This window comes from Brassica napus, chromosome A5, assembly GCF_020379485.1.
Source record: "Brassica napus cultivar Da-Ae chromosome A5, Da-Ae, whole genome shotgun sequence".
NCBI classification, from domain to species: domain Eukaryota; kingdom Viridiplantae; phylum Streptophyta; class Magnoliopsida; order Brassicales; family Brassicaceae; genus Brassica; species Brassica napus.
In genome coordinates, this window is record NC_063438.1 from 9973769 (window position 1) to 9997576 (window position 23808).

Below are 23808 nucleotides of genomic sequence, written 5' to 3' on the forward strand. Positions count from 1 at the left end.
GTACCTGATGTATTGTCCACTGGACCGGCCAACACTTTTATGGTCCTAAAGCAACAAAAAATAAAAATTAAACTCTTAATTTTATGTTAATTTAATGTTTTAAATAATTTTTATAAATTTTGTAATGATTACATAACTATACACAAAATATTTTGGGACTTTTTTCAATCTACTTTATTAAATATTTCAAATATGTATAAATATATATATATAAATATAACCACTTAACTATTAAGATACACTAGAGCTGGATCCGCCCGGTCGGGCGGGTTTTTTTTGTTTACGTAATGTAACTAAATATTTTTTACACCATTATATAATCTATAAAAATTATGATAAAATGGTGACAAAATACATCACATAATACATATATTGCTGTTACATAATTTCACTAATAGTAAAAAAAATGATTTATATAACTGTAAATGCAAATATCACGCGAATATTTGTTTTTATTTAACCGATATCATTTTTATTTACCTGATATCGATTTCGCTAGTGGAAATGGAAATGCTAATAGCCTTTCATTGGTCGGGTTTGATAGGCGTTGAAAAGAATTATTTACAACATTTGGGTTCCTTGTAAAAAGAGAAACCATTTTTTATTTTTTAGGAATATACTTTTGTTTTCTATAAATAATATAATATTTTTTTCATGTATTATGTATTTTTTATTATGACATTAGCATAATAATTAAAATATATATTTTAGTTTATTTTTAGTTTATGTGTATGTTTTGCATAAACTAACATATATATGCGAAAATAATATTTGAGATGTTTTGATATGTTTTTGGTCATAAATGATAACTATATTTAAATTTCCAACCTGTTACATAAGTAGTCTTAAGTTTTAATTTCTCAACCTCATGTATAAATATTTGTCATGCATTTTTAGTAAAATATTTATATTATGCTTATTACAATGAGTAATTTGTTAGAATGAGTAATTGCATTTCTTGTATTTATATTATTATCAAATTAATTTTATTTTAACTTATTGACTTTAACATTTTATTATATGTAGGATTTTTATTTTATATGAACTTTTTTTTCTTTTTTTTAGAACATTGTTATCTTGTCTAAATGTTTTTCTTTACGTACAAAACTTGAAGAATATTCTTTTGAAACTTTCCCTATTACAATTTTCTCATAAGAAAAATCTTAGGTTTTTTTATTTTTTTAATACTAATACTTAAATGTACATGTTATTAGCAAATCTAACATTTCAAATCCTTACTAAAGAAAATTAATTTAAGGTAAAATTCAATTTTTTTTTTTTTTTTTTGTCATCAACTTTTACAGACTCAAACTGACTCTGTAAACCAAACTGGGTGATCTGCATCCATGTGAACGACAAAAGACGGCTGCTGTCTAACACTGCGTGCTAGTCTATCCGCCATTGTATTTTGCGTCCTTGGTATATAGATGATCTCTGATCGGGTGAACATCTCTTTCAGGGTCTTCACATCTTCCAAATAATTTGCAAATGCTGGCCACTCCTCAGGTTCCGAAACCATCTTCACCAATTGAGAGCAGTCCGTTGCAAACGTAACCTGAAACTGACGTAAATTCCTCATACATTCCATAGCCCAAAGGAGCGCTTCCATCTCCGCATGAAGAGGAGAAAGACTGGCCCTAACATTCCTCGCCCCCAACAATCCATCAAAACCTTCTAAGGTACTAAGCCAGCCTTGTCCTGAATACATATCCCCCTCTTTCCATGACCCATCTGTGAAACACCATCTTCCTGGAATTGACGGCAAAATGATATTCCCTATCTGTGGTGTTGTCCTTTGTTCGTTCACTATTTGTGCCTCAGCCCACAATGTAGATTCTGTTTCCGCTAATTTGAGTGTGTCCATGGGATCCATATCCAAATTACTGAAAACTTTATTATTCCTAGCTTTCCAGATGTACCATAGTATCCATGCAAACTGATGATCTTCCAACTGTGGAAGTACTCTCCAGAATAAATGATCCATATTTGTGAAAAGAGAACCTGTTGGAAAAATATCTGGATTTGATGGAATCTTCGAAAGAGCCCAAACCTGAAGTGCTGGAGGACATTCGAAAAACACATGGTTTATCGATTCCTCCTGGGCTCCACATCTTGCACAACAAATATCCCCTTGAATTCCCCTTGATTGTAAATTCTTCTTCACTGCTATACATCCTGTCAGCAATTGCCAAAGAAAATGTTTTAACTTTGGTGGACACCGTATTTTCCAGCAGAAGGCTTTCAGAACATCCACTGTGGGACCAATCAGTAAAGGTGGTTTCTCTCTGTCTGGATAGATCCGTTCTACCTGATATCCTGACTTGACCGTGTATTTCCCGTGTTTGGTGAAGTGCCATCCATCAGTATCTACCCTCCGAGTCCTGCTCAAAGGAATGCTTTCTATAATTTTTGCATCCTGTGGATCCACCAAAAAACGAATTGCCTGTGAGTTCCAAGTACGTGATGAGGAGTCAATGAGAGACTCCACTGTGAGGTCCGGGTATAAATTGTGTTGATTTTTGTTAGCTGGTCTCGGGCGAGTGGTTGGGAGCCATGGATCATTCCATACAGATATGGAAGAACCTGATCCCACCCTTTTGATTAGTCCTTTGCTTACCAGAGATCTAGCAGAGACGATACTCCGCCAGCCATATGACGGAGAATATGAACGAATCGGTTCCAGAGGTGACCCATTCCTGAAATACCGACCCTTAAAAACTCGAGCGAATAAAGTATTTGGCTTCTCTATTAGACGCCATAACTGTTTACCAAGCATTGCTGTGTTGAAATCTGTGATATCCTTAAATCCCAACCCTCCTTCATCCTTATCTATACATACTTTATCCCATGATTTCCAATGCATACCTCTTGTACTTCCCCCTGGACTCCACCAGAATTGTGATACAACACTCGTCAATTTTTTCACGGTTGCTTTAGGTAAACGATAGCACGACATCGTATGATTTGGTAATGCCGTAATCACTGATTTAATGATCACTTCCTTTCCTCCTTTTGTAAAGAACCTGAAAGTCCATCCATTGACCTTACTATTTAATCGATCCTGAACAAAGCTAAAAACTTGAATCTTTGAGCCCCCCAGGTTTTCTGGAAGACCAAGGTAAGATCCCATCCCTCCAAGATTCTGAATGCCCAAAATATCCCTTAATTCCTGTCTTACGGATTCTTCAATCTTATGTCCAAATTGAATTGAGGACTTTTCAAAATTTATTAGCTGTCCTGAAACTGCCTCATACTCCTTTAAAATCCTAAGAATAGTTTGACATTCTTCTTTTTGCGCTCTACAAAAAAAGAGGCTATCATCCGCAAAAAGCAAATGAGATATCGACGGACAAGCTCTAGCTACCTTCATTCCCGTTAGTTGTTGTCCTCTCTCCGCCTTTTTTATATTTGCAATTAAGGCCTCAGTGCAGAGAATAAATAAATAAGGCGATAAAGGATCTCCTTGCCGTAAGCCCCTATGTGGAACAATGAGGCCCCGCGGTTGACCATTTATAAGTACCCGATATTGAACCGATGATATACATTCCATCATCAATTTGATCCAATGGAGATCGAAACCCATTTTCTGTAGTAGGGCCTTAATAAAGTCCCATTCCACTCTATCGTACGCTTTGCTCATATCCGTCTTAATTGCCATATACTTTCCTTGACAAGCTTTATTTGTTCGCAATCCGTGAAACATTTCCTGGGCGATAAGAATATTATCAGAAATCAACCTTCCTGCCACAAATGCCGATTGAGTTTCAGATATGAGTGAGGGAAGATATATTTTCAATCGCTGGCACAAAACCTTAGAAATAATCTTATATCCCACGTTACAAAGGCTAATTGGCCGCAATTCCGTCATCCTTGTAGGTCTCTCCGTTTTTGGAATCATACAAATATTAGTGATATTTAACCTTGCGTCCATTTCTCCAGAAACCAAAAATTATTCACCATCTCTACCAAATCATTCTTAATAATATGCCAGGAGTGTTGGAAAAAAAGAGCAGTCATGCCATCCGGTCCTGGCGCCTTCTCAGGATGCATCATAAACAAAGCCTCTTTGACCTCCTCCTCCGTCGCTAGCCTCAGCAAACGTTGATTCATCTGAGGAGTGATACCCGGTGTAACCTCTGTCAGAAAACCATCAAAATCTGATGGAGAAGTGGTACTAAATAGATTTTCAAAATAGTCGATTGCCACTTTTTCCACACCATTATCCTCTGTAATCCAATTTCCCGCAGCATCATGTAGGCCAACAATTCTGTTACGAACCCTTCGTTGCTTGGTTAAAGCATGATAAAATTTCGTGTTAAGATCCCCAGAAGAATACCACATGTTCCTACTTTTCTGATGCCAATATTCTTCTTCATCCTTATATGCATCTTGTAATTTCCTAGACACCTCGAGAATATCCTCCTGCGATCTTGTATTATCTGTTTGTACCTCTTCAAGTGCTTGTTGTAGATCATTTATTTTTTCTTTTCCATAAGGTGGATTATTTTTCCACCATTTAGCAATTTCATGACGACAATTACTAATTTTAGCCACAATACTCTCAGATCTCCCTTCTTCTCTCCCGTCGCTATGATCCAGCCAGCCCATAGCAATTGAATCCATAAGTCCTGCTTGACCAATCCATCTCTTATCGAACCGAAATTGTCCTTTTCTCTTGGTAATTTTATCTTCTAAATAAGCCACCACCGGCCGATGATCGGAAGCCACCATTCTTAGATACTCTGTAAAGGAACAAGGAAATAGAGTATGCCACTCTTCATTTGCTAAGGCACGATCTAATCGACATCGAACCAACACTGCCCCTTTCCCTTTTCCTCTTCTTCCTTGCCATGACATTTTGTTTCCCCGAGCCGGAAATTCTAGTAAACCACTATTTGTTATCATATTATTAAAAGGAACAAACGAATCCGCATTCCTCAAAGATCCTCCATCTTTTTCATGGTTACCTGTAATTTCATTAAGGTCACCAATGATGAACCAGGGTTCAGATCGCGATAGTCCATATCTAGTTAGACGTTCCCACACCTGTTCCCTCATCTTTTGTACTGGGTCCCCATATACAAAAGTAAGATAAACTGTTTTTCCAAGAGCCTCCGCCTCCACATCAATCATTCGGTTACTAGAATATAATACCTTGACCTGATATTCATTATTGTAAAAAAGTGCCAATCCTCCACTTCGTCCCACGGGGTCCACTATGACCAGATTATCATAACCAATATGTGATTGAAAGTTTTGAACAAACTCTGAATCTTGTTTTGTTTCTGCTAAAAATAAAAAATCCGGTTTATGTTTGTGTCTTATCTCTTTCAAATAACTTATGGTCCACTTACTTCCCATTCCTCGACAATTCCAACTCAAAACTCTCATTAAAAACAATTTTTTTAATTTGCTCCAAAGAGCCGGATTGACGAGTGTAATGATACCCATTTCCCATAATCCACCTATTATCGTTCCTTTGGAGCCTTAACCATTTCATAAAGATCCACAATGCCACTACTCGTTTAAAACTCCCATTTTTGCCACTTTCTTTAGTCACAGAGAATGCATGAAATATCATTACGTGTAGCATAAAATAATAGCAATCCCTTTGACCCTCAACAAAGATAATAATCTGACGTTCTTTACATTTGGCTTACGTACCCACCAATCCAAGAAATCCCGTATTCCATAAAAAACCTTTAAATATACGTTTAACATAGACACAATATAACATAAATCATTTCCTATATGACTCCCATGCCTCATTATCCAAACCATACTCGAACCGACATCACCAACATCATCCTCTATTATCCAAACTGAACTAAAGAATATTAGGCACACTTTCCTTCCCCCACCACTTATCTCTTCTAAAAATCCTCTGTTTCGTGACTGATTACCTTTGTTGACAAGGAGCACCAAAAATGTAGTTCTAGATAACATGTAGAACTCATCAATATACCCTATAAACCTCCCAGCATCCGTTCTTGTCGATCTATAACCCCTCCTGAGATCTATTGACGAGCTAATAATCATCCTTATTAAGAAAATCATCATTAAAAAATATTCTAATAACATTACCAATGAATCCCAAAAACTCCAAGTATTGTGAGAACAATGAGATAAACCACCACAACAATCACCACAAGAAAAAAATATTGTAAACTCCGAACAATATAAAGGTTTAGACTCAATTACACCAGTGAAAGTACAATTTTTCCACAATTCCTTATGACAAACGTATAGGACTTTGCATGAAGAAAATGAGATGTGCAGTATTACGTGCCACACATTGTCCAAATCCACTGTTCCATTTCCCTTATACATGTATTTCCCCGCAATTGACATCATAATAATACCAAAAAACCAAAGTTTTGAAGCCTCTCATACTCCATGACCATCTCAAACTCATGTTGTTGATCAAAGCCATCAGTGTACCAATCAGTATATTCCATTAAACGCCATGTCAATCCTCTCTCGCCCCATCTCCGTAACCGTAAAGGCCTCCACCACAACTTGTCAACTCTCACCCATTCCTGCCACACACGTAAACAATACCACCATACACCTAAATACAGAGCCAAGCCTTTTCCAACAGACCACAGCACCATACCAACAGACACAATTTGCCTTATACATACCAGCCTCCGAACGTTTCCACATCTCTGTGCCCAAGTAACAGAGCCATTCTGATGATGAACAATTACTCCCAGCAAATTAAAGTACCAGAAACACCGGAAAATAATTTTATTCCAAAATTTAACAAAAATCCAAAGAACCAAAACAAGAATTAATTTCCTTATACCCATTAAGCCAAATAAAACCCCAATACTCAGAAAGCTTATTATAAAAAAAGAAAACACTCCTCCAAAAACCAATTCCTTCTTGCCTGATCTTGCTGTTCCAAATTTAAGAATCAACCACAAATCACCAATCAATCCAGTTCCAAATCCAAAATATTGAGATGAATCGCAATCTAAAACACGTTTATAGTTCGACGATTTCACCTTGATAATGATCGGGGCCCTGCACCGATCAATCCAACGTTTCCATTTCCTTATCTTCCCCAAAATCTCCTTATTGAATCTCAAATCAATCCCTGATTGATTTGAAGGAAAGCCCTTTTTCCAGTCATCCGAATCGCGCTCTTGAAACTCCTTGATGAACCAATCTCCTACGCAAATACCCGGATCCCATCTTCGAGAATACATCAAAACCCTAGATCGCCATTTTTGTCGCTAGAGAGAAAGCAAGTCAATAAAACGCACGTTTAGACTAACTTTTAGGTAAAATTCAATTAAACATATGTAATATCATACATAATTTAAAAATAATTTTCTAATAGCATTTTAGTTATATATATCTAAAAAAATATCGTCAATTAAATAGATTAGTCAAATTGGTTATTTGAAAAGTTTATTAGGTACAAATTTAAAATTATCAAGTAAAATGAATATTTTAAATATGTTCTCATTATTAAGTTTTTATTCCCAAATAAGGCATATCCCTTAAATTTTTTAAATATTGTTAATTGATTTCATTAACAATAAAATTTTGAAGTGGAAGCACTGTAGCCTATTGGTTAAGGTTTAAAGGCTTCTACACCCAGGTTTGGGGTTCGAATCCCAGACTATGCAATTTATTGCAGATTACAGGAAATCCAGGTTTCAAGTCCCGGAGAAAGCGGTTTATCAAGCAATTATGCAGACTACAGAGGAAAGGCTTGCAAGGGATCTTCAACATGGTGCAAGTAAATCTGGTCAGGCGTGGATCTTTATAGGACGGCTCAGGTGATGCAGTTAGGCGTAGGTCTTCATAAGACAGGTAGTATTGTCGGTTGTCGAATCGTCTATGTAATCTTTCCTATATCATAATTGTAAGATCGTAATAAATCAGCGTTAAAAAAAAACAATAAAATTTTGAATAAACATTATTTAGTAGAGGATAATACCCACAAATTTATGGAAAGAGGTTTTCTATTTTACATATTAAGGTTTATAGTATTAATGTGCATTAAGTGTAATATTTATCATGAATTTGTTGTGAAATAGATCTAGAAAAAAAAATAATTTAGATTTAAGTTTATTAATTACTTTAATGGAATTGTATTGTAATTATTAAAATATTTTTGTTTAAATAGAACGTAAAGACGCATGATACCGGTTGAATAATTCTTGTTTATTTATAGGATCAGGACCAAAGTTGAACCGAACATATGATATCTCACAACTCAATTATTAAAATATCTTAAAATAATCCAAATAGTATATTAACATAATTAAATTCAATTATTAAAATATATTTTATCTAAAATATTTAAATTTATCTGAATTATCAGAATTTTATCTGTAAATCTCCAAAATATAATATTAATTTGAAAATTTGATTTTTAAAATTTTAACATGAATTAACCAAAACATCTGGAATCGAATGGGATCAAAAATAACTTGAAAACAAAATAGTTCTCAACTTTGTTATCCGAACCAAAACAAAAATAGAAATAACCAAACCGAAACTGAACCAAACTTTCTAAATAATGTATGAATCCTAAACTTCTAAATCCAAAAAACCGAAGAACTAAAATAACTGAACCAGAATCGAACCGAGAACCAAATCTCCATGGCTATACACTAGTATAGTTTTATTTTAATTTTTAAATGAAACTAACTAGCTTTTTGAAAATAAAATAATAAAATTATATTAAACTTTATTAAAGAACAAAATAGTTAAGCATAAAATTATATAAAGTTAAACACGTTTTTTTTGTAAAATAAAATTTAACATATGAGAAAAGGTAAAAAAAGAATACCGTTTTGAAGAAGACCAAAAAAAACTTTATTACTGCATGCTTCCACGTACACAAACATGCATATGACTATCTAGGTATATTGTTTGTATTGTTGAAATAAAAAATTATATGTGTTAAAAAAAAAGATGAGTGCGTTATTTACAGAACCGCACCTTTTTTCATGTGTTTGCGGTTTTCAGTTTTCAGTGTAAAATGTAAATGCAATATTATGGTAATGAATGGAGCCAGCGTTTTTAGAAAAAGCGGGACGTATTTGTTAATGATGTGACAGAATTCTGAAAGTGTCACCAATCAAGAAAATTGTAATTGTTATAGCGGTTTTGGTCAAAAAACGCTTTCACAAAACTATTTTTTTGTTTGTTCAGGTTTTAACGAATAACGCAAAAGCACTACTTATGGTGCGGTATGTCAGAATAACGCACTTTGACCATCTATTATTTAAAATAAAAGTATTTTGATTTTTGATAAAATCTTATAATATTTTTTTATCAGCTATAAATCCCATATACGTTTCTAATAATAATAATTACATCAATGATTTAGTTTCAAGCCTATATTTTAATATTTTAAAACATTTTATTGTTTTCACAAAATTTTAACCATTCAAAATATTAATACTAATCAAAATCTGATATTTTCACAAATCAACACTATTACTCTTATTTGGGTTTAAAATTCATATATATTAATTTTGGACCAAAATAATGACAATTTTTAGCTTTAACCAATTTAAAAAAAAAATTGAACCGAATAGACCGGTCGAACTGGTAGAACCGTTATTTTTTCTCTCTCTGCGGTTACTAATTATATTAAAAACTATATTTAAGATAAGCAAAAAATTGGTCAAAATTAATCAAATCATCAAAACTGATGACCGGTTCCATATCAAAATTTGAATTTTTTCAAATTCGATTAAAAATATATTTTATTTATTTTTATGTTACAATTTTTTCTGTCAAATCATATTAATTTTTTACCAAAATCGCGTTGTTCTTTCTATCAAAACCTCATTACTTCTTATTTTTTCTATCAATTTTGTTTTCTTTGTTCTACTTTAACTAATAAGAAATATATATACATTTTTTTTCTATTAAAATGCATTAATTTTTTTTTATCAAAACCACACTACTCTTTTTACCAAAACCGCACTATTCTTTTTACCAAAACCGCACTACTTCTTATTTTTTCTATCAATTTTGTTTTCTTTGTTCTACTTTAACTAATAAGAAATATATATACATTTTTTTTCTATTAAAATGCATTAATTTTTTTTTATCAAAACCACACTACTCTTTTTACCAAAACCGCACTATTCTTTTTACCAAAACCGCACTACTTTTTTTATCAAATCCGCACTTGTCCCGCAAACCGCATGAACCGCAGTTGGACCGCACTTTAATTCCGCACCGCTTATTTTTTTAGAACCGCGGTTACCTTATGTGAGTTATAGGTTTCCGTGTGCGGTTTTCAATTCCTATCTGGCAGTTTTTATAAATTACGCAGATAGAAACAATATTTGTGTGATTGGTGAACAGAGTGCGGTTTTCAAAATTCCGCATTAAGTGCTGCCTCCTGATTTCCTGCAGATCATGAAACCAATCAAGAACAACAAAAAAATAGTAAACGATTTTTTAAAAGACAAAGAGACTTGCAAGAATTTGCCTTTCATGGAGAATGTACATGCCAGAATGATGTTAACTTGCAAAGTTTATTCTTCCACCCTTGTCAATGATCTGAATCAAGTTCCTCATTTTCGCTAGACAAAGCATCTAAATTATCTAATAAAGTGTTTACCTACCTGTCTTCCCATGAGACCATTTACTGCATTTTCAAGCCAATTCATCTCTATTTTCAAATGGCCGGCTCTGTTCACAGTATACATCCACGGGTTTGTTTTGGAGACCAACTGTCTTATAATGGGTTCAAAATGTGCCAGTGTTTTTATCATCTTCAAAGACCATTGTTCACACGTTTTCCTAAGATTAATAAAGGAAGCTCATTGAACAGAACATAAGTTTTCTGATTACAGATTTATTTTTATGATCATACCAAGATTTTATTTAACATTACGGTCTCAAAAATTCGATAAGGACCCTGTTTAAGTAAACATACCTTTTGGCTAGACTTAATTTTTGACCAATCACGCCACAACAAAACAAACATGCTACTACTTACGACGACCAGGGCCACTATAAGATTCCAGAAACAAAAGAGCATCAAATCAAATAATCTATTGGAGACACCAAAAACGGTGAATATGAGTATGATCATAAGTTGATAAGGGTAGTTTGAAGAAGTTAAAAGATAAAGATGAAAATGATGATGAACAAGCTGAGGTCTCAATGACAATTTCTAACTTAAATTATTCATCTCAAGTGCCACTAACTTCTACTCATTTACATGTTTCTCAGCATTTAAGATCATAAACTCCACAAGCTGTAGAACCATAATTTCAAAAGTTTACAACATTTTGCACAGTTAGTGCATGCTTATTTCCATTTTACATGCAAATGAATCGCATGATGACCATAAATCACAATACAAGTTTGCATAGGATTGTCTACATCAGAAAAGGAGAACCGTCAATAGTAGATGCTGCTCTTTTAAGCAACCGGAGGACGAAGGACATGGTCCTGTGAGGTATCAACTGCAGCAGGTGGCATGAACTGCCACATGGCAAAGCCAGGGTAAGTTGTGAAAGGGACAAGCTTACTTCCAGGAGCTTGAGCCTGAGACAGTGTTGGCGGGTTTGGTAAGAAACAAGGCTGCGTGTTGATCGCTTTGAGTTGCTGCTCGATTCTGTCTTTCTCAGTCTTCAGCTTTTGTTTCTCATCACGCAGCTCGTTCTTCTCATCCTGCATATTGACATACATCGTAGGATTAATGGACAGAACCTCTCAAGGGCTAACGTTCTAGAGTTTTTGTACCTTCAACTCCTTGATTTTCTCCTGGAGGTTTGAGTTCAAGTCTTTCAATCTCTGTGCTTCGTCTCTTGCTTGATTCACCATCCGGATAGCGTCATTGATGATAGCAACCTTGTCTGTTTTCGGAGCTCTCCCAGGTTCCAGTACGGAACTCAACTCCGTAAATCTACAGTTAATATTAAAAGATTAAAGAACTTAGAAGATTGAAGAGAAACGAAGAGAAAGAAAGAAAATACTTTTCATTTAGCTTATCGCGTCTTTGTTTCTCCCTACACGCTTTCGAGCTAGGACCAGCATTAGATTCGGATTTGACCCTGAAGCAATGAAGAACATATAAACCAAAAGAACACTACACAGGTTCAAAATCAATCTATATAACAGAAAGCTAGAACCTTACCTCTTCTTTGAGCCAGGTTCTTTGATCACATCCGAATCACAAAGGAAGCCATCAACTTCTTCAACACTGTGAAACAGAAAACTACTTCACATCAGTAGCAGAATCTAAAGTAGAAATAGAGAGAGATCTGTAGATTCATCTACTAGTTTAGGAAACAGAGGAATAAATGCAAAAACAGAGTTGACAAAAAAAAAGTTTCATATTTTCTAACACAACAGGACCATCTTAAAAAAAAAAAAAAAAAAGTCCAACGTTCTTTAGATAACCCCTACAACACCAAAAGTCCAAAAAAGCCTAGAAACAAAAAAACAATCAAAAATAGAGAAAAATAAACCTGACAGTTGTAGCTGAGCCATCGATCTGCCAAGGGAAAGTGGGACTGTGATGAGAGAAAACACCATCAATCAACAAAGGGTAATCACTGAGCCAGTTGGTGTTCTCCGGAAACACCATTTCTACAAGTCAAAACCAAAAAACGCGGCGGCTGCTTCCGAAAAAGGGTCGACGAATCTGAATAGACAAAATGTGTGGAAAAGTGAAGAAGAGATATTGGTGGTAGAAACTCTCTCTCTCTCTCTCTCTCAATCGGTTTCTATTAAATATATATTTCAAATCTCTCTTTTTCATGGATGTCATACACTATTGCCCCACCAATCATCATCGTCCCTTCAAAATCTTTATAATATACATGTCAGAGTTGCCCAATTATATACACATCCTGTGATGTCATTCACATTTAGCTTTCCCGTTTTTAAATCGAAAAATCACATCTTTACGCAAACCTCCCATCATCAAAACAGATCAATTTAAAAAAATCCCCAAGTGGACAGGACATATACGAGAAATTTACAAATCTGGGTTTTTATTTCATACGATTTTACGAACAATTCGAGATGGAATTTCGTTATATCGAAAAACCCACATATTTACGCAAATCTTCGATCACTAAAACAAAACAAATCAAATTTTATCTCAATTTACAACAATTCTCGGCTTTTTTTTTATTCCATCCAAAATTACGAACATTCGATTGGAGAAACCAAAAAGTCTGAACTTTGATTTAATTCCGAAAATGAAGCATATGAACATTCAATTAAACAAGTTAAAGATGGAGAAACAAAAAAACGAAAAGAACAAGATAGATTAAATCAATCGTCATCCCCAGAAGGCTTGGAAGAAGCACCAGCCTTCTTAGGAAGAAGAAGATTATGAATATTCGGCATCACTCCTCCGTTAGCAATCGTAACATCTCCCAGCAATTTACTCAACTCCTCGTCGTTCCTCACCGCGAGCTGAATGTGCCTCGGCACAATCCTCGTCTTCTTGTTATCCCTCGCCGCGTTTCCAGCCAACTCCAATACCTAATTTCAATTTTCAAAAATTAGGGCTTTTTCAATCATAAAGATCCAATCAGGGGAATCAGATTGGTTTTACCTCGGCGGCGAGGTATTCGAGAACGGCGGATAGGTAGACCGGAGCTCCGGCCCCGACGCGTTCGGCGTACTTGCCTTTCTTCAGGAAACGAGCGATACGACCCACCGGGAATTGGAGACCCGCTTTGCTGCTTCTAGATGTTGCCTTCTTCACGGCCCCGGATCCTAGAGTTTTGCCGCGGCCCGCCATTGAAATCGATTTGAGGGAAAGTAAACGTTTTGGTTCTGTGAGTTTTCCGATCTTCTCTCTTTAGTTTATATACAGTTTGTAGATTCCGCTTAACATTAGTGAACCAATAGAAAGAGAGTGCGCGGATCACTGTTTATCGCCGTTAGATTATTTTCTAATTGACGGTACAGATTGGTCTTTCGGGATCTGTTTAGATGGAAATTACCTCGCTGGCTTTTTATAGTTTGATGTTTTTTTTTTTAGTCCCAAACGTTTCCAATCGAACTAAAGAGCCCAATGAATCCACGCTAATCCTTGAACCTTCGCAATGGAATTTGGGACATGAATTTTAATGGAATTTGATGATTTTAATAGTTGAGAATATTTTACAAGTTAATTAGATTTGACAAATTTTATCCAATATTCTTACATAGATTTTCATTACTTGTGTATAGAATTCTATTGATTGTTATTAACTTTTAAGGTAAGAAATTAATGGTATAATAGGAGAAAAAAAATCCAATTATTAAAAAGACAAAATGTCATTGTACCTTTTAATATATAGATATATAAATAAAAATTATTTTTTATAATTTTAAAATATATGGTTTTAAATTTGAACTTTTTATATAAAAGCTTTCGATTTTTTTTTTCAAATTGTTTTTTTAATTCTTTTTGAATTTCGAAAATACTTTTTAAAACTATTTTAATTTTTTTTTTACTTTTATTAAATTTTTAATATTTGTTTTCTACTTTTATGTTAAAGTTGTGATTTGTATTAGGGGTGGGCATTTTATCCGAAATCCGAAGTGGTACCCGAACCCGATCCGAAAAACCCGAACCGAAATCCGAACCGAAGTAGCAAAATATCCGAACGGGTATTGAATTAGGAGAGATTGGATATCCGAACCCGAACGGGTAATATCTGAACCTGAATGGATATCCGAAAATAACCGAACATATGATAATTAATCTTATATTTATAGTTTACATCTTTCATTTTATATAAAATATTCATATTGATACTACACATACTTTAAATTCATATGATATACATACAATTACGTAGAAGATGATTTGCTATTCGCTTAAAATGCATGTCAAACTTTTTATTTCAGCAATTAACAAAAAGTTACATCCAAAATTTAAAAACAATAACCAAATTAATGTCTTTTTAGTTTGAAAATGTTATGTCCAAATCTATTAGCTATGCAATCTATTAAAAATAAAAAATAGTTAAGTGAAAAGTTATATATTTAAATACAAGAAATTTGAGAAATGAAAATTTTCATTTTTTTTCTTCAAAATCTAAATATCCGAACCCGATCCGAAATAACCGAAACCGAACTTAAAATACCCGAACCCGACCCCGACCCGAAGTACAGAAATACCCGAACGGGTTCTACACCTCTATACCGAAATACCCGAAAATCTGAAATACCCGATCCGAACCCGAACGGGTACCCGGACGCCCACCCCTAATTTGTATTATTTCATTATTCAATTTTGTGTGTTTTTGTATGCGAGTGTATTTTATTGCATAGATTTCAAAAATCTTATGGGTATAGATGATATTCTCAAAGTTTAGTGGGGGTTATTGGTTGATGTATTTTGATGAATTTGAAAATCCAAACTAAATTTAGTGTTATTGGTTCTATGATTTTAAAATATGTATTGAAATCATGTGTTATTCGTTTAATGATTCATAAATTCTAATTCAAATCAAGTGTTATTCGTTTAATGATTCATAAATTATAATTCAAATCAAGTGTTATTCAATCATACGGATTTACTAATATATTTGATTTCATAATGTATTTGAATGGATTTGCATGGATTTCTTTGTGAAAAATACAAAGACCCAAATCCGAAGGAAAACCTCCGGATTTGTAAATACTAATCCGAGAAAATTTGAAAATTTGTATATTTTACTTGGATTTATAAATACTATATGGACTAGAGATTTTGTCCGGGCTACGCCCGGATTTATGCAAATATAATTATATTTAATACATATATATTACACATATATATAAATGAGAATATAATTAGTTTGTTTTAAATATGAGTGAAACATATTTTTTTTTTACTATCTGAATATGTATGGATGGTGAAAAAATGTAAAATTGATAAATAATTTGATAAAACTTATTTTAAATCACTAAACTTGCATTTTTTACTTAACTCCTATATTTTTTAAATATTCCTATTTGTTTTGTGTGGAAAGATTTTTTATTGAAAAAAAAAATTGTTTAAAATGTCAGTATTAAAACTAAATTGTAGAGAATTTATATTTAACTAAGTATATAATCTAAATTAATAAATATTTTAAAGAATATTCTAATTTTTGTTATGCTGGTACGTAGCAAGGAATAATATATATTAAACCAAAATGCATGACTCTTATTTAGTTCTTAACAGTAACATCTACAAATGATAAGAGTAAAATATAAATAGTTGTAAATTTAAATTATACATGAATAAATGTATTATGCTCTTTCTGTTTGTATTTCTTTCTGTTTTTGTATTTATGCACATAAATAAGAAAACATTTAGTTTGTTTCTCTATATATTTATAATAAGAACACCTTCACTATCTATCTAATCGCAACTCAACCATCAGAATATATATATATATATTAGGAAATATTAAAAACCATCATAAAAATAATAAATTTCATATTAAAAATTAAAACCGGTATATAGTTTGGAAAACCTTATCTATTAGAAAACAGAGAAAGTAGTTTTTATTGTATATATGAATAATTTCAGTTTAAGTATTATATGAGGGCTCAAGAAAATACATACACTTAATCCTTAAAAATTGGTTATGAATATGTATATTTCTAAGTGGCTTTATGAAGTTTTTTAACATTGAACTTAGTGAATATAATCAACACTTGGAATTATATTCACTCGTATATGTAATGTAAATCGTATTGTATACAACTATCTTTTAAGAACCCATTAGAAATTTATTTTTTATATACATAACGTACTGCTACTTCAACTAAGCTTTGAATAACTAATTTTAATTTGAAATTATCGTTCCATCTCTATATTTGTATTTTACTAAGCACACCATTTTGGCAATGAAAACAAAACACACCAAACTGAATCCTCAGGAACACACAAACCGTAGAAACTTTTTTAATCTTCCCATTACAAATATTCTTTTAGTTTCCTTCGTACATTGTCGTCGCCACTTCCAACTCTTGTGTCTTACTTCTTCTGTGGTGTATGAATCTTGTGACTTACTTCTTTTCAGGTGTTTAAGACATTCCTTTCATGTTCACGGTTGGAGTCAAACATACAAATATTAGTATACAGTTGAACAACCATTTCCGCTTACCAAAAACTAATTCAATACCTTATCTACCCAACACTGATTTGTCTCCAGAGCCGCATTACAACTTCTACTCAACAGCTTGGACCTTGAATCAGGCAAATAATGATAATCGAGTTCTGGGGACATTATCCCCTCCAAATTTATTCAATACTCAATAATGTGTACACTAAGAAAAGATTAATGTACATACACATGCCATTTCAAAGAAAAATAAATTACCAGGTTTGTCTTCCTACTCTGTTGCTCGAGCTATTACAGCCACCTCCTGTCATAAACCCATTTTCAGCAGACTTCTTTGAACCACCTTCAGAGACACATTGACCATTGAGATGAATTAAAATTGAGTACATTACTCTAGTTTGCAGGAAAAGCTTTTTGTAACCATGTATATTTAGTAGTAGTGGAGAAGCAACATAATCTCCAAATGGTACAGAAGTGTAGGAAACTACACGTTCACATAACAATAGAATCAGTCGGTGGCAAGCAAATAAATAAGTGGGAGGTAAAAGTTATTCATAAAGGATAAATCTATGTTCAAGATCTCAAATGCTCAAACACCCTTGACAAATCAAACAATTGCGTCAAAAAGTGAAGAATTGTGTATCAGTACCTTTCGTTCCTCTATCAAAGCTCAGTCTTAGGCTCAAGATGGCTATGTTCCATTGACCAGTTCATCTGTCCCTAAAAAATTAATTATCACAAAGTAAGCCAGTTTACACATTTTGTTAGTAAGTTAAACAACATTCAAGATATTGAGCACAAATATATGCTTGACAGAGATTTGGAGATTATTAAACATACATTAACGTGGGAATCAGGAGATTATAGTTTTTTTCTCGGCTTAAGGGGTACCCTCTTCAGCATTGTAGAAACATGGTGAATAGTCTTTTTCAAGATAAGATTTGTCTCGCCAACTGCTATAAGACTTTTATTTGGTACACCATTTATCTATTGTATCATTAAGATCAAATATGCTTGTTGAAGTAAACTTTCAAGAGATAAGAATACATAAACTCGTGTAGCTGTCATACCAATTCTCTCGTGTTGGTGCGAAGAACATCTGTATAAGAAATGGTTTTCAATAGAATCAGAGTAAGAAGATTACAACAATGCCAGATTCACTGCTCAATTAAAAAAGATGACAGCTTTGCAAAACTTATCTAAATCTCTTTTATGGACCACACCTTCAGGTTCGAACACGTGTAGGCGACACTTTTTCAGATTTCTGTAAAAATGGAATCTCGAACCAGTTAAGACGGTTGACATAAGAGAAATAAATTTACCATCAGGATCGAAAATTCTGGAAAAGAATTAAAGCTTTAACCTTTAGGAGTGGTTGATAACTCTCGCCGCTCTTGCAGGCGACTGATACCTTGGAGACGCCACGTTTCTCTTGACAGCAACCCTTTTAATAGACACATCTGCGTTGTTGTTGCTGCTTCTCTTCTCTTTATCCGTTGCAGGAACCAAAACGAACTTGGCAGGTATATTGTTGTTGTTACTCGAATTTACAGAACTGCCAATGCCGTTATTAGGGTTCGTCGTCTCCGATCTTCTCTCCGGAGATCTGCTTACTCGTCTGCTACCGCTTCCTCTCTCCCTACTCCCCGATCGGTAGCTCTTCGAGTCCTCCCTCTCCCTGCTAGGAGTCCGTCTCTTCCGCTCCCGACGCTGCTCGGAGTCCGTCTCTTCCGCTCCCGACGCGACTCTCCGCCGCCGCTGATGAATCTGCCGCTCGGCTTCTTCTTCCTCTCCTCCCTTTTCCGCATCGGCTTTGTCTGCGTTGCCGTTCTTGTCAAAGTCGAAGCTCCTCTTGGATACAGAATACCTCTTGGTTTTCGCCGCCGCGGCGGAGTTGCTATGGCTTAGTCTTCCGCACTAGATCAGTATCGCGTCTACATCGGCTGGAGTCTGGTTTGTAGTAATACCGGTTGATTTCTCCTCGGAAGCTGTTGAGTCCTTCGGACCTGTCTTCGTCGTCTTGGATCGCTCGTGGCTCCTCCGGTGTTTGATCACGAACACTTCTTTCTCGGGTTGTTATTGTCTTGTATGGTCTCTGCTTCGTTCTTGGGTTTTGATTCTTCTGCTTCGAGTTTCTTCGCATGTGATAAAATATTTAACATCATTATTTATTGAGAAAAAAAAAACAGAATTTGGAGAAGATGAAGTGCAAGCATCTGAAAAGAGTCGCGGAAGAGGGAAGTCGCGAAGATTGAAGGCATGGGTTCTGATGGGCCAAAAGATAATTTTAAAAGAGCCCATATGAATTTTAAAAGAACCCATAGAGAAATCCACTTTGTTTCATTAATGGTGATATGTCAAAATAAAATGTTCTGATTGGCCTGAATTTTCCATCCTACGTGGATAGTCTTAGAGCTCTAGAATAAGAGCTTTTAATATAGTTTAGATTTAGATTTAGATTTCTAAATCAATAAAAATATATAAACCAATAACACCTCCTTAGTCTTATGAGTAAAAACAAAGAGAATTTACATCCCAATAACAATAGATTTTAATAGAATCTTAAAATCAATGAAAACTAAACTTTTCCAATAACAAAAGATTTTGAGTAGAATTTAAAAGTCATCATCCCAATAAAAATGGATTCTAATTAAATTTTAAAAATTCATAAACCAATAACAATGGAATCTCAAAATTTAATAACTCCTCTTGAATTCTTCTACCAATAACCCCCCCCTTAGACTTAGTATACACAAACGATGTTAAGTTAACTTGACTTGGGATCCAAGTAAGCTCCAAGTCATTATTAGGTCCATAATGAGTGGGCTTAAACCCCACATCTATATTAGGTCCGTTTTTGGCCGAGCACTATGGAGGAAAAAGAAGACATATCAAACAACTCATGATTCTTCTCCGACCATCTTTTCATTTGATCAAAGCAATCTGTGAGATTGGCTAAATACAATACATTGTATAAAATATAACTTTTGGGATACCAACAGAGACTTGGAAGCCATCAACAAGAGCTTCATCAAGAAACCGTCACAAATCCGGGAGTGAACCAACCCCAAAAGTCCTCGAATCATTTTTAGTTTTGTAAAATTACTTAGCTAACCGGTTTTAAATCGGCAACCCCGTTATTAAAGTATAATTAAAGAAAGAGTCATGCCTTCAATTCGGACCCAGTATACATGGTAAAGACTTTCGTTTTCTTCATTCGTAGCATTGTTCTAACCATGGTGTATTAGAGCTTCAGTAAATGGTCTTGGCTCTGGAGAAACTACTTTGCTTGTCAATAACACATACCGAGAATTTGGTTTTACTATCTTTGCTCTCAACCTTATAGTCATTGGATGCACATATGATCTTTGATCGATGAGTTGGTCATCTGTGCATAACCAATGCTAGTGGAGCTAGTCGTAGGTGTTAGCTCCAGTATTGGAGCTTGTTTAATGTGCAACAGAGGATGTGTAACACAGATGGGTCGGTATGTGAAATATCGGTTCAAAGTTGTTATGAAAGAATGACGTGGAGACATCTATTAAAAGAGCATTGCTTTGGCGATAAGCAAGTGAAGATTTAATGTTAGCGTAATATTAGGAGGCAAAATATTATGTAACATGGTCTATATAGTAACTAGGGAGATTGCCTAGGGTACGGATTTTGGGTGTTATCAACAAGTGTTAGAGGCTGTTCTACACTGCGTTACATTTGTACAATTAGTGAATTATCATCACCATCTGCAAATTTGGATGGATTAAGGATTGGTCTGTGTCAAGTCAAGTGTGACGTTGTGTAAACCGGATTAGACAGATCTTGGAGGATTGTCTAACAGATTCTTAATAAAACAAGTTACGTTATTTGAAAGGTGCTTATGTTCTTGACTATAGATATCCGTTTGATCTTTCATTTGGTATCAGAGCAGGTCACCTTTGTAGACTCAAGAAGTCTACTCATAGGTTGAGATCATGTGACTATCATAGGAACCATGAAAGAACTTGTAGCACTACAAAAACTGATCATGTTGGATGAGGGAAACTTTGGACATTGGAAGGCTAGGATGCAACACATCATCAGAGGCATAGATGAGGATGCATGGATAGCTGTTGAGCAAGGATGGACTGCTCCTACCATGGTTATGAAAGACATATCCATGAGACCCCTACTTAAGGAGAGGTGGACTGACTCTGATAAAGCTGCCTCAAAGTTCAACTCAAAATCTCTCACCAGAATCTTCTCTGCTGTTGACCTCGATCAATTTAAAATAATCCAAGGTTGTGAATCTGTTAAGGAAGCATGAGACACACTTATCAACCACTTTGAGGGGAACACAAGTGAGAGACGTACAAGAATTGATCATCTAGCTTCAAAGTTCGAGAATCTGCGTATGGAAGATGATGAATCGATTGGAAGTTTCATCTCTAATATCAGCTCTATAGAAAACGAAGCTTCAGTGCTTGGAAAGAAATATAATGAGAAAAAGCTTCAGATGTCTCTTAGCTTGAGAAAAAGAGTCTACCTAATGTAGTTTGTCGTTTATTTTGGGTATGTCCGTTATGTATCAAGTTATGCTTTTGGATTGATGAGCTACTCTTGGTTTGTATCAAAGACCTTCAAAAGGAATGGCTTCGGTTTTTATCTCTGATGGTATTATCTCAGTTCAAATTGAAGAGCTTAGACGAGAAAGAAAGGGAGATTGAAGCAGTTCACATGAACGGCATCCCTTATGCAAGTGCAGTTGGGAGTCTAATGTACGCCATGGTAGGATCAAGGCCAGACATAGCTCATGCTGTAGGTTTGGTGAGTTGTTTTATGAGAAATCCAGGACGGATCCATTGGGAAGCGGTGAAGTGGATTCTACGGTATATCAAGGGAACCTATAACTACAGTTTGACTTTCGCTAAGGGTTCAAGTTTTAGAGTGGAAGGGTTCTGCGATGCTGACTACGCAACTGATCTGGACAGAAGCAGATCAGTCACTGGATATATCTATCAAGTGGGAGGCAACATTGTTAGTTGGAGATCTGGGCTCCAACCAGTAGTGGCTCTATCGACCACGGAGTCAGAGTATATGGCTCTAACAGAATCATCTAAAGAGGCTTTATGGCTTAAGTGGTTTTGCGAAGAGTTAGGCTACGAACAACAAGCAGTCAAGATAAATTGCGATTCACAGTCTGCAATATTCTTAGCTAAAAATGGAGGCTATCACGAGAGAACTAAACACATCCGTACTAAGTTCAACTTTATCAGAGAAGTGATAGCAACAGGAGAGGTTACAGTTGTCAAGGTTCATACTAACCTAAATCTAGCCGATATCCTAAAGAAGTGCGTACCTGGAAAGACTCTGGAGAAGAGTCTTGTAAGCATCAATGTTCTGGAGTAGGCTATGTTGCCTACGGCTGTGGAAGATGACAGAGGAGTCGTCTTGCAGCAGGTAGAGGTGTCTTTGTTGGTACCTCACAGTGAATAAGAAAGACTGAGGGTCAGTTTCAGATTCGATCAGAATAAACAGGAAAATTTTAATCTTTTGGAAGATAAGATCTCAGATCAGTTAGCAGACAAGGTGCAAGTGAGAAGGTGGAGTTACCTTAAGAATTGAGTGGGGGTCTTTTCGCTCAGATCTGAGAGGTTTGTTAGCGTCTCAGAAAGTTTTCAGGTCAGAGGTTGTTCAAAAAGCAGTCGTCGTCTCGATCGATGGTAGTTGTCAGGTCAAGTCGTCTTCATCAGAATCAGAAACTGTACAGAGCTGAGACAAGAAGGAAGAGCTGCGTGTAGGTTTTAGCTTCGAGGTGGAGCTTAACCGAAGGAATCGTAGCTGGAAAGAACGGTGAAGCAAAGCGTTGCTCATGAAGTAAGATGAGTCGAGAGTTTTCGACAGGAGACTAGGGTTTCAGATGTTTTTTGTCCGAATGAGAAGAGAAGAGAGAGAGAGAGCAAAGCTAAGGTGGAGAATGTTGTTTGGGCTTTTGTCTTCATTCTCTCGGGTCTTTGATCATCTTGGGCCGTCCACTATCAGAATTGGGCCTCACGGGTTGCTGAAGAAGACACGAGATATTGGGCTTTCGTCGTCGATATAAATATATCTGCAACAGGAGGAAGAGGCCGTTAGAGTTTGTTACACGCAAGAACAAAGCATCATTAGCTTGTGACAATCGAAAAAGAAGAAGCTTGGTTACTTCGCCGCGAGGAATCTGAGTTCGCCGGAGAAGCTTTTCGATCTCATCGTTCTTGTATCTCCTATTCTTTATCTCTTTTGTAATCTGTAACACAAAGAGATAGTGTGATTAGGACCTGTATCAAACCGGAAGTTTATTCCCGGTGATATGATAGTGGATTGGGAGCACGAGTCTCCCTCTAAACGTAACGGACTGATTCGTGAACTGGGCAAACAAATCATACTTGTTTCTTTCTTTACTTAGAAAATAGATCAAACGCAATCAAGATACAACGAGTAAACGTAACATGCATGTTAACAACTTAACAGGAAGATTCATTTGTACCAATAGTATCCAGTTACGAAAACTGAATATTAGAATGCTACCTCCTTATACCAGCTCTTCGTTCTTCCTTTGGAAGAGGAAACAATGCCCCAGAAATAGATGTAACCTTTTCAAAGAAGTCAAACTCTCTATAGAACAAGTCCAAGGCCTTGAGAGAGAGAGACCAATGATATGCTGTCGAACCTCTGACAAGATTGCTTGGAATGATGATTCATTCTAAAATATAACAGAGACACCCGCATGAACACAAAGTGTTACAGCCAA

The 23808-nt window shown here is 35.2% G+C and overlaps 4 protein-coding genes and 1 long non-coding RNA gene across 10 annotated transcripts; 1 reads left to right on the plus strand and 4 right to left on the minus strand.

Moving 5' to 3' along the window:
* Positions 1 to 6126: 6126 nt before the first annotated feature.
* LOC106418657 lies at positions 6127 to 7309 on the minus strand. 6 transcript variants are annotated; one of them, XR_007339758.1, is made up of 3 exons: positions 7011 to 7292; positions 6645 to 6901; positions 6127 to 6539 (listed from the first exon to the last, which is right to left on the minus strand). XR_007339758.1 is itself a non-coding variant. In XM_022701179.2 (3 exons), the coding sequence occupies exons 1-3, from the start codon at positions 7212 to 7214 to the stop codon at positions 6351 to 6353; spliced, it is 417 nt and encodes a 138-aa protein (XP_022556900.1). In that variant the 5' UTR covers positions 7215 to 7293; the 3' UTR covers positions 6127 to 6350. The 6 variants fall into 6 exon arrangements, 4 of the variants coding, with proteins under 4 accessions (XP_022556900.1, XP_022556902.1, XP_022556898.1 ...); XM_022701179.2 differs by having other exon boundaries at positions 6645 to 6668; positions 7011 to 7293; XR_002657986.2 differs by having other exon boundaries at positions 6127 to 6901; positions 7011 to 7309.
* Positions 7310 to 11225: 3916 nt separating this feature from the next.
* Positions 11226 to 12886, minus strand: LOC106430920 (transcription factor bHLH115). The gene is made up of 5 exons (XM_013871718.2): positions 12468 to 12886; positions 12134 to 12199; positions 11973 to 12050; positions 11740 to 11902; positions 11226 to 11667 (listed from the first exon to the last, which is right to left on the minus strand). The coding sequence occupies exons 1-5, from the start codon at positions 12584 to 12586 to the stop codon at positions 11416 to 11418; spliced, it is 678 nt and encodes a 225-aa protein (XP_013727172.2). The 5' UTR covers positions 12587 to 12886; the 3' UTR covers positions 11226 to 11415.
* Positions 12887 to 13163: 277 nt separating this feature from the next.
* LOC125609533 (probable histone H2A.1) lies at positions 13164 to 13824 on the minus strand. The gene is made up of 2 exons (XM_048781012.1): positions 13568 to 13824; positions 13164 to 13494 (listed from the first exon to the last, which is right to left on the minus strand). Exons 1-2 carry the CDS (start codon positions 13754 to 13756, stop codon positions 13282 to 13284), a joined length of 402 nt encoding a protein of 133 aa, XP_048636969.1. The 5' UTR covers positions 13757 to 13824; the 3' UTR covers positions 13164 to 13281.
* Positions 13825 to 16746: 2922 nt separating this feature from the next.
* LOC125609534 lies at positions 16747 to 18390 on the minus strand. Its single transcript, XR_007339759.1, has 5 exons — positions 17886 to 18390; positions 17695 to 17765; positions 17304 to 17388; positions 17106 to 17169; positions 16747 to 17018 (listed from the first exon to the last, which is right to left on the minus strand). It is a non-coding gene; the product is annotated as an uncharacterized LOC125609534 (long non-coding RNA).
* A 3299-nt stretch (positions 18391 to 21689) lies between these two features.
* Positions 21690 to 22427, plus strand: LOC125608561 (secreted RxLR effector protein 161-like). The gene has a single exon (XM_048778980.1). The coding sequence runs from the start codon at positions 21690 to 21692 to the stop codon at positions 22425 to 22427; it is 738 nt and encodes a 245-aa protein (XP_048634937.1).
* Positions 22428 to 23808: the final 1381 nt, after the last annotated feature.

What these genes read in the sequence shown, in the direction of transcription:
- LOC125609533 (XM_048781012.1), bottom strand. Translation starts at nt 13,756, where the DNA reads ATGGCGGGCCGCGGCAAAACTCTAGGATCCGGGGCCGTGAAGAAGGCA. An exon ending in TCGAATACCTCGCCGCCGAG is followed by an intron (nt 13,495 to 13,567) that starts GTAAAACCAATC and finishes AATTGAAATTAG; the next exon opens with GTATTGGAGTTGGCTGGAAA.
- LOC106418657 (XM_013859404.3), bottom strand. Translation starts at nt 7,214, where the DNA reads ATGTATTCTCGAAGATGGGATCCGGGTATTTGCGTAGGAGATTGGTTC. An exon ending in GTGGAAACGTTCGGAGGCTG is followed by an intron (nt 6,540 to 6,644) that starts GTATGTATAAGG and finishes CGTGTGTGGCAG; the next exon opens with GAATGGGTGAGAGTTGACAA.
- LOC106430920 (XM_013871718.2), bottom strand. Translation starts at nt 12,586, where the DNA reads ATGGTGTTTCCGGAGAACACCAACTGGCTCAGTGATTACCCTTTGTTG. An exon ending in GGCTCAGCTACAACTGTCAG is followed by an intron (nt 12,200 to 12,467) that starts GTTTATTTTTCT and finishes TCTGTTTCACAG; the next exon opens with TGTTGAAGAAGTTGATGGCT. An exon ending in CGCGATAAGCTAAATGAAAA is followed by an intron (nt 11,903 to 11,972) that starts GTATTTTCTTTC and finishes TATTAACTGTAG; the next exon opens with ATTTACGGAGTTGAGTTCCG.
- LOC125608561 (XM_048778980.1), top strand. Translation starts at nt 21,690, where the DNA reads ATGGTATTATCTCAGTTCAAATTGAAGAGCTTAGACGAGAAAGAAAGG.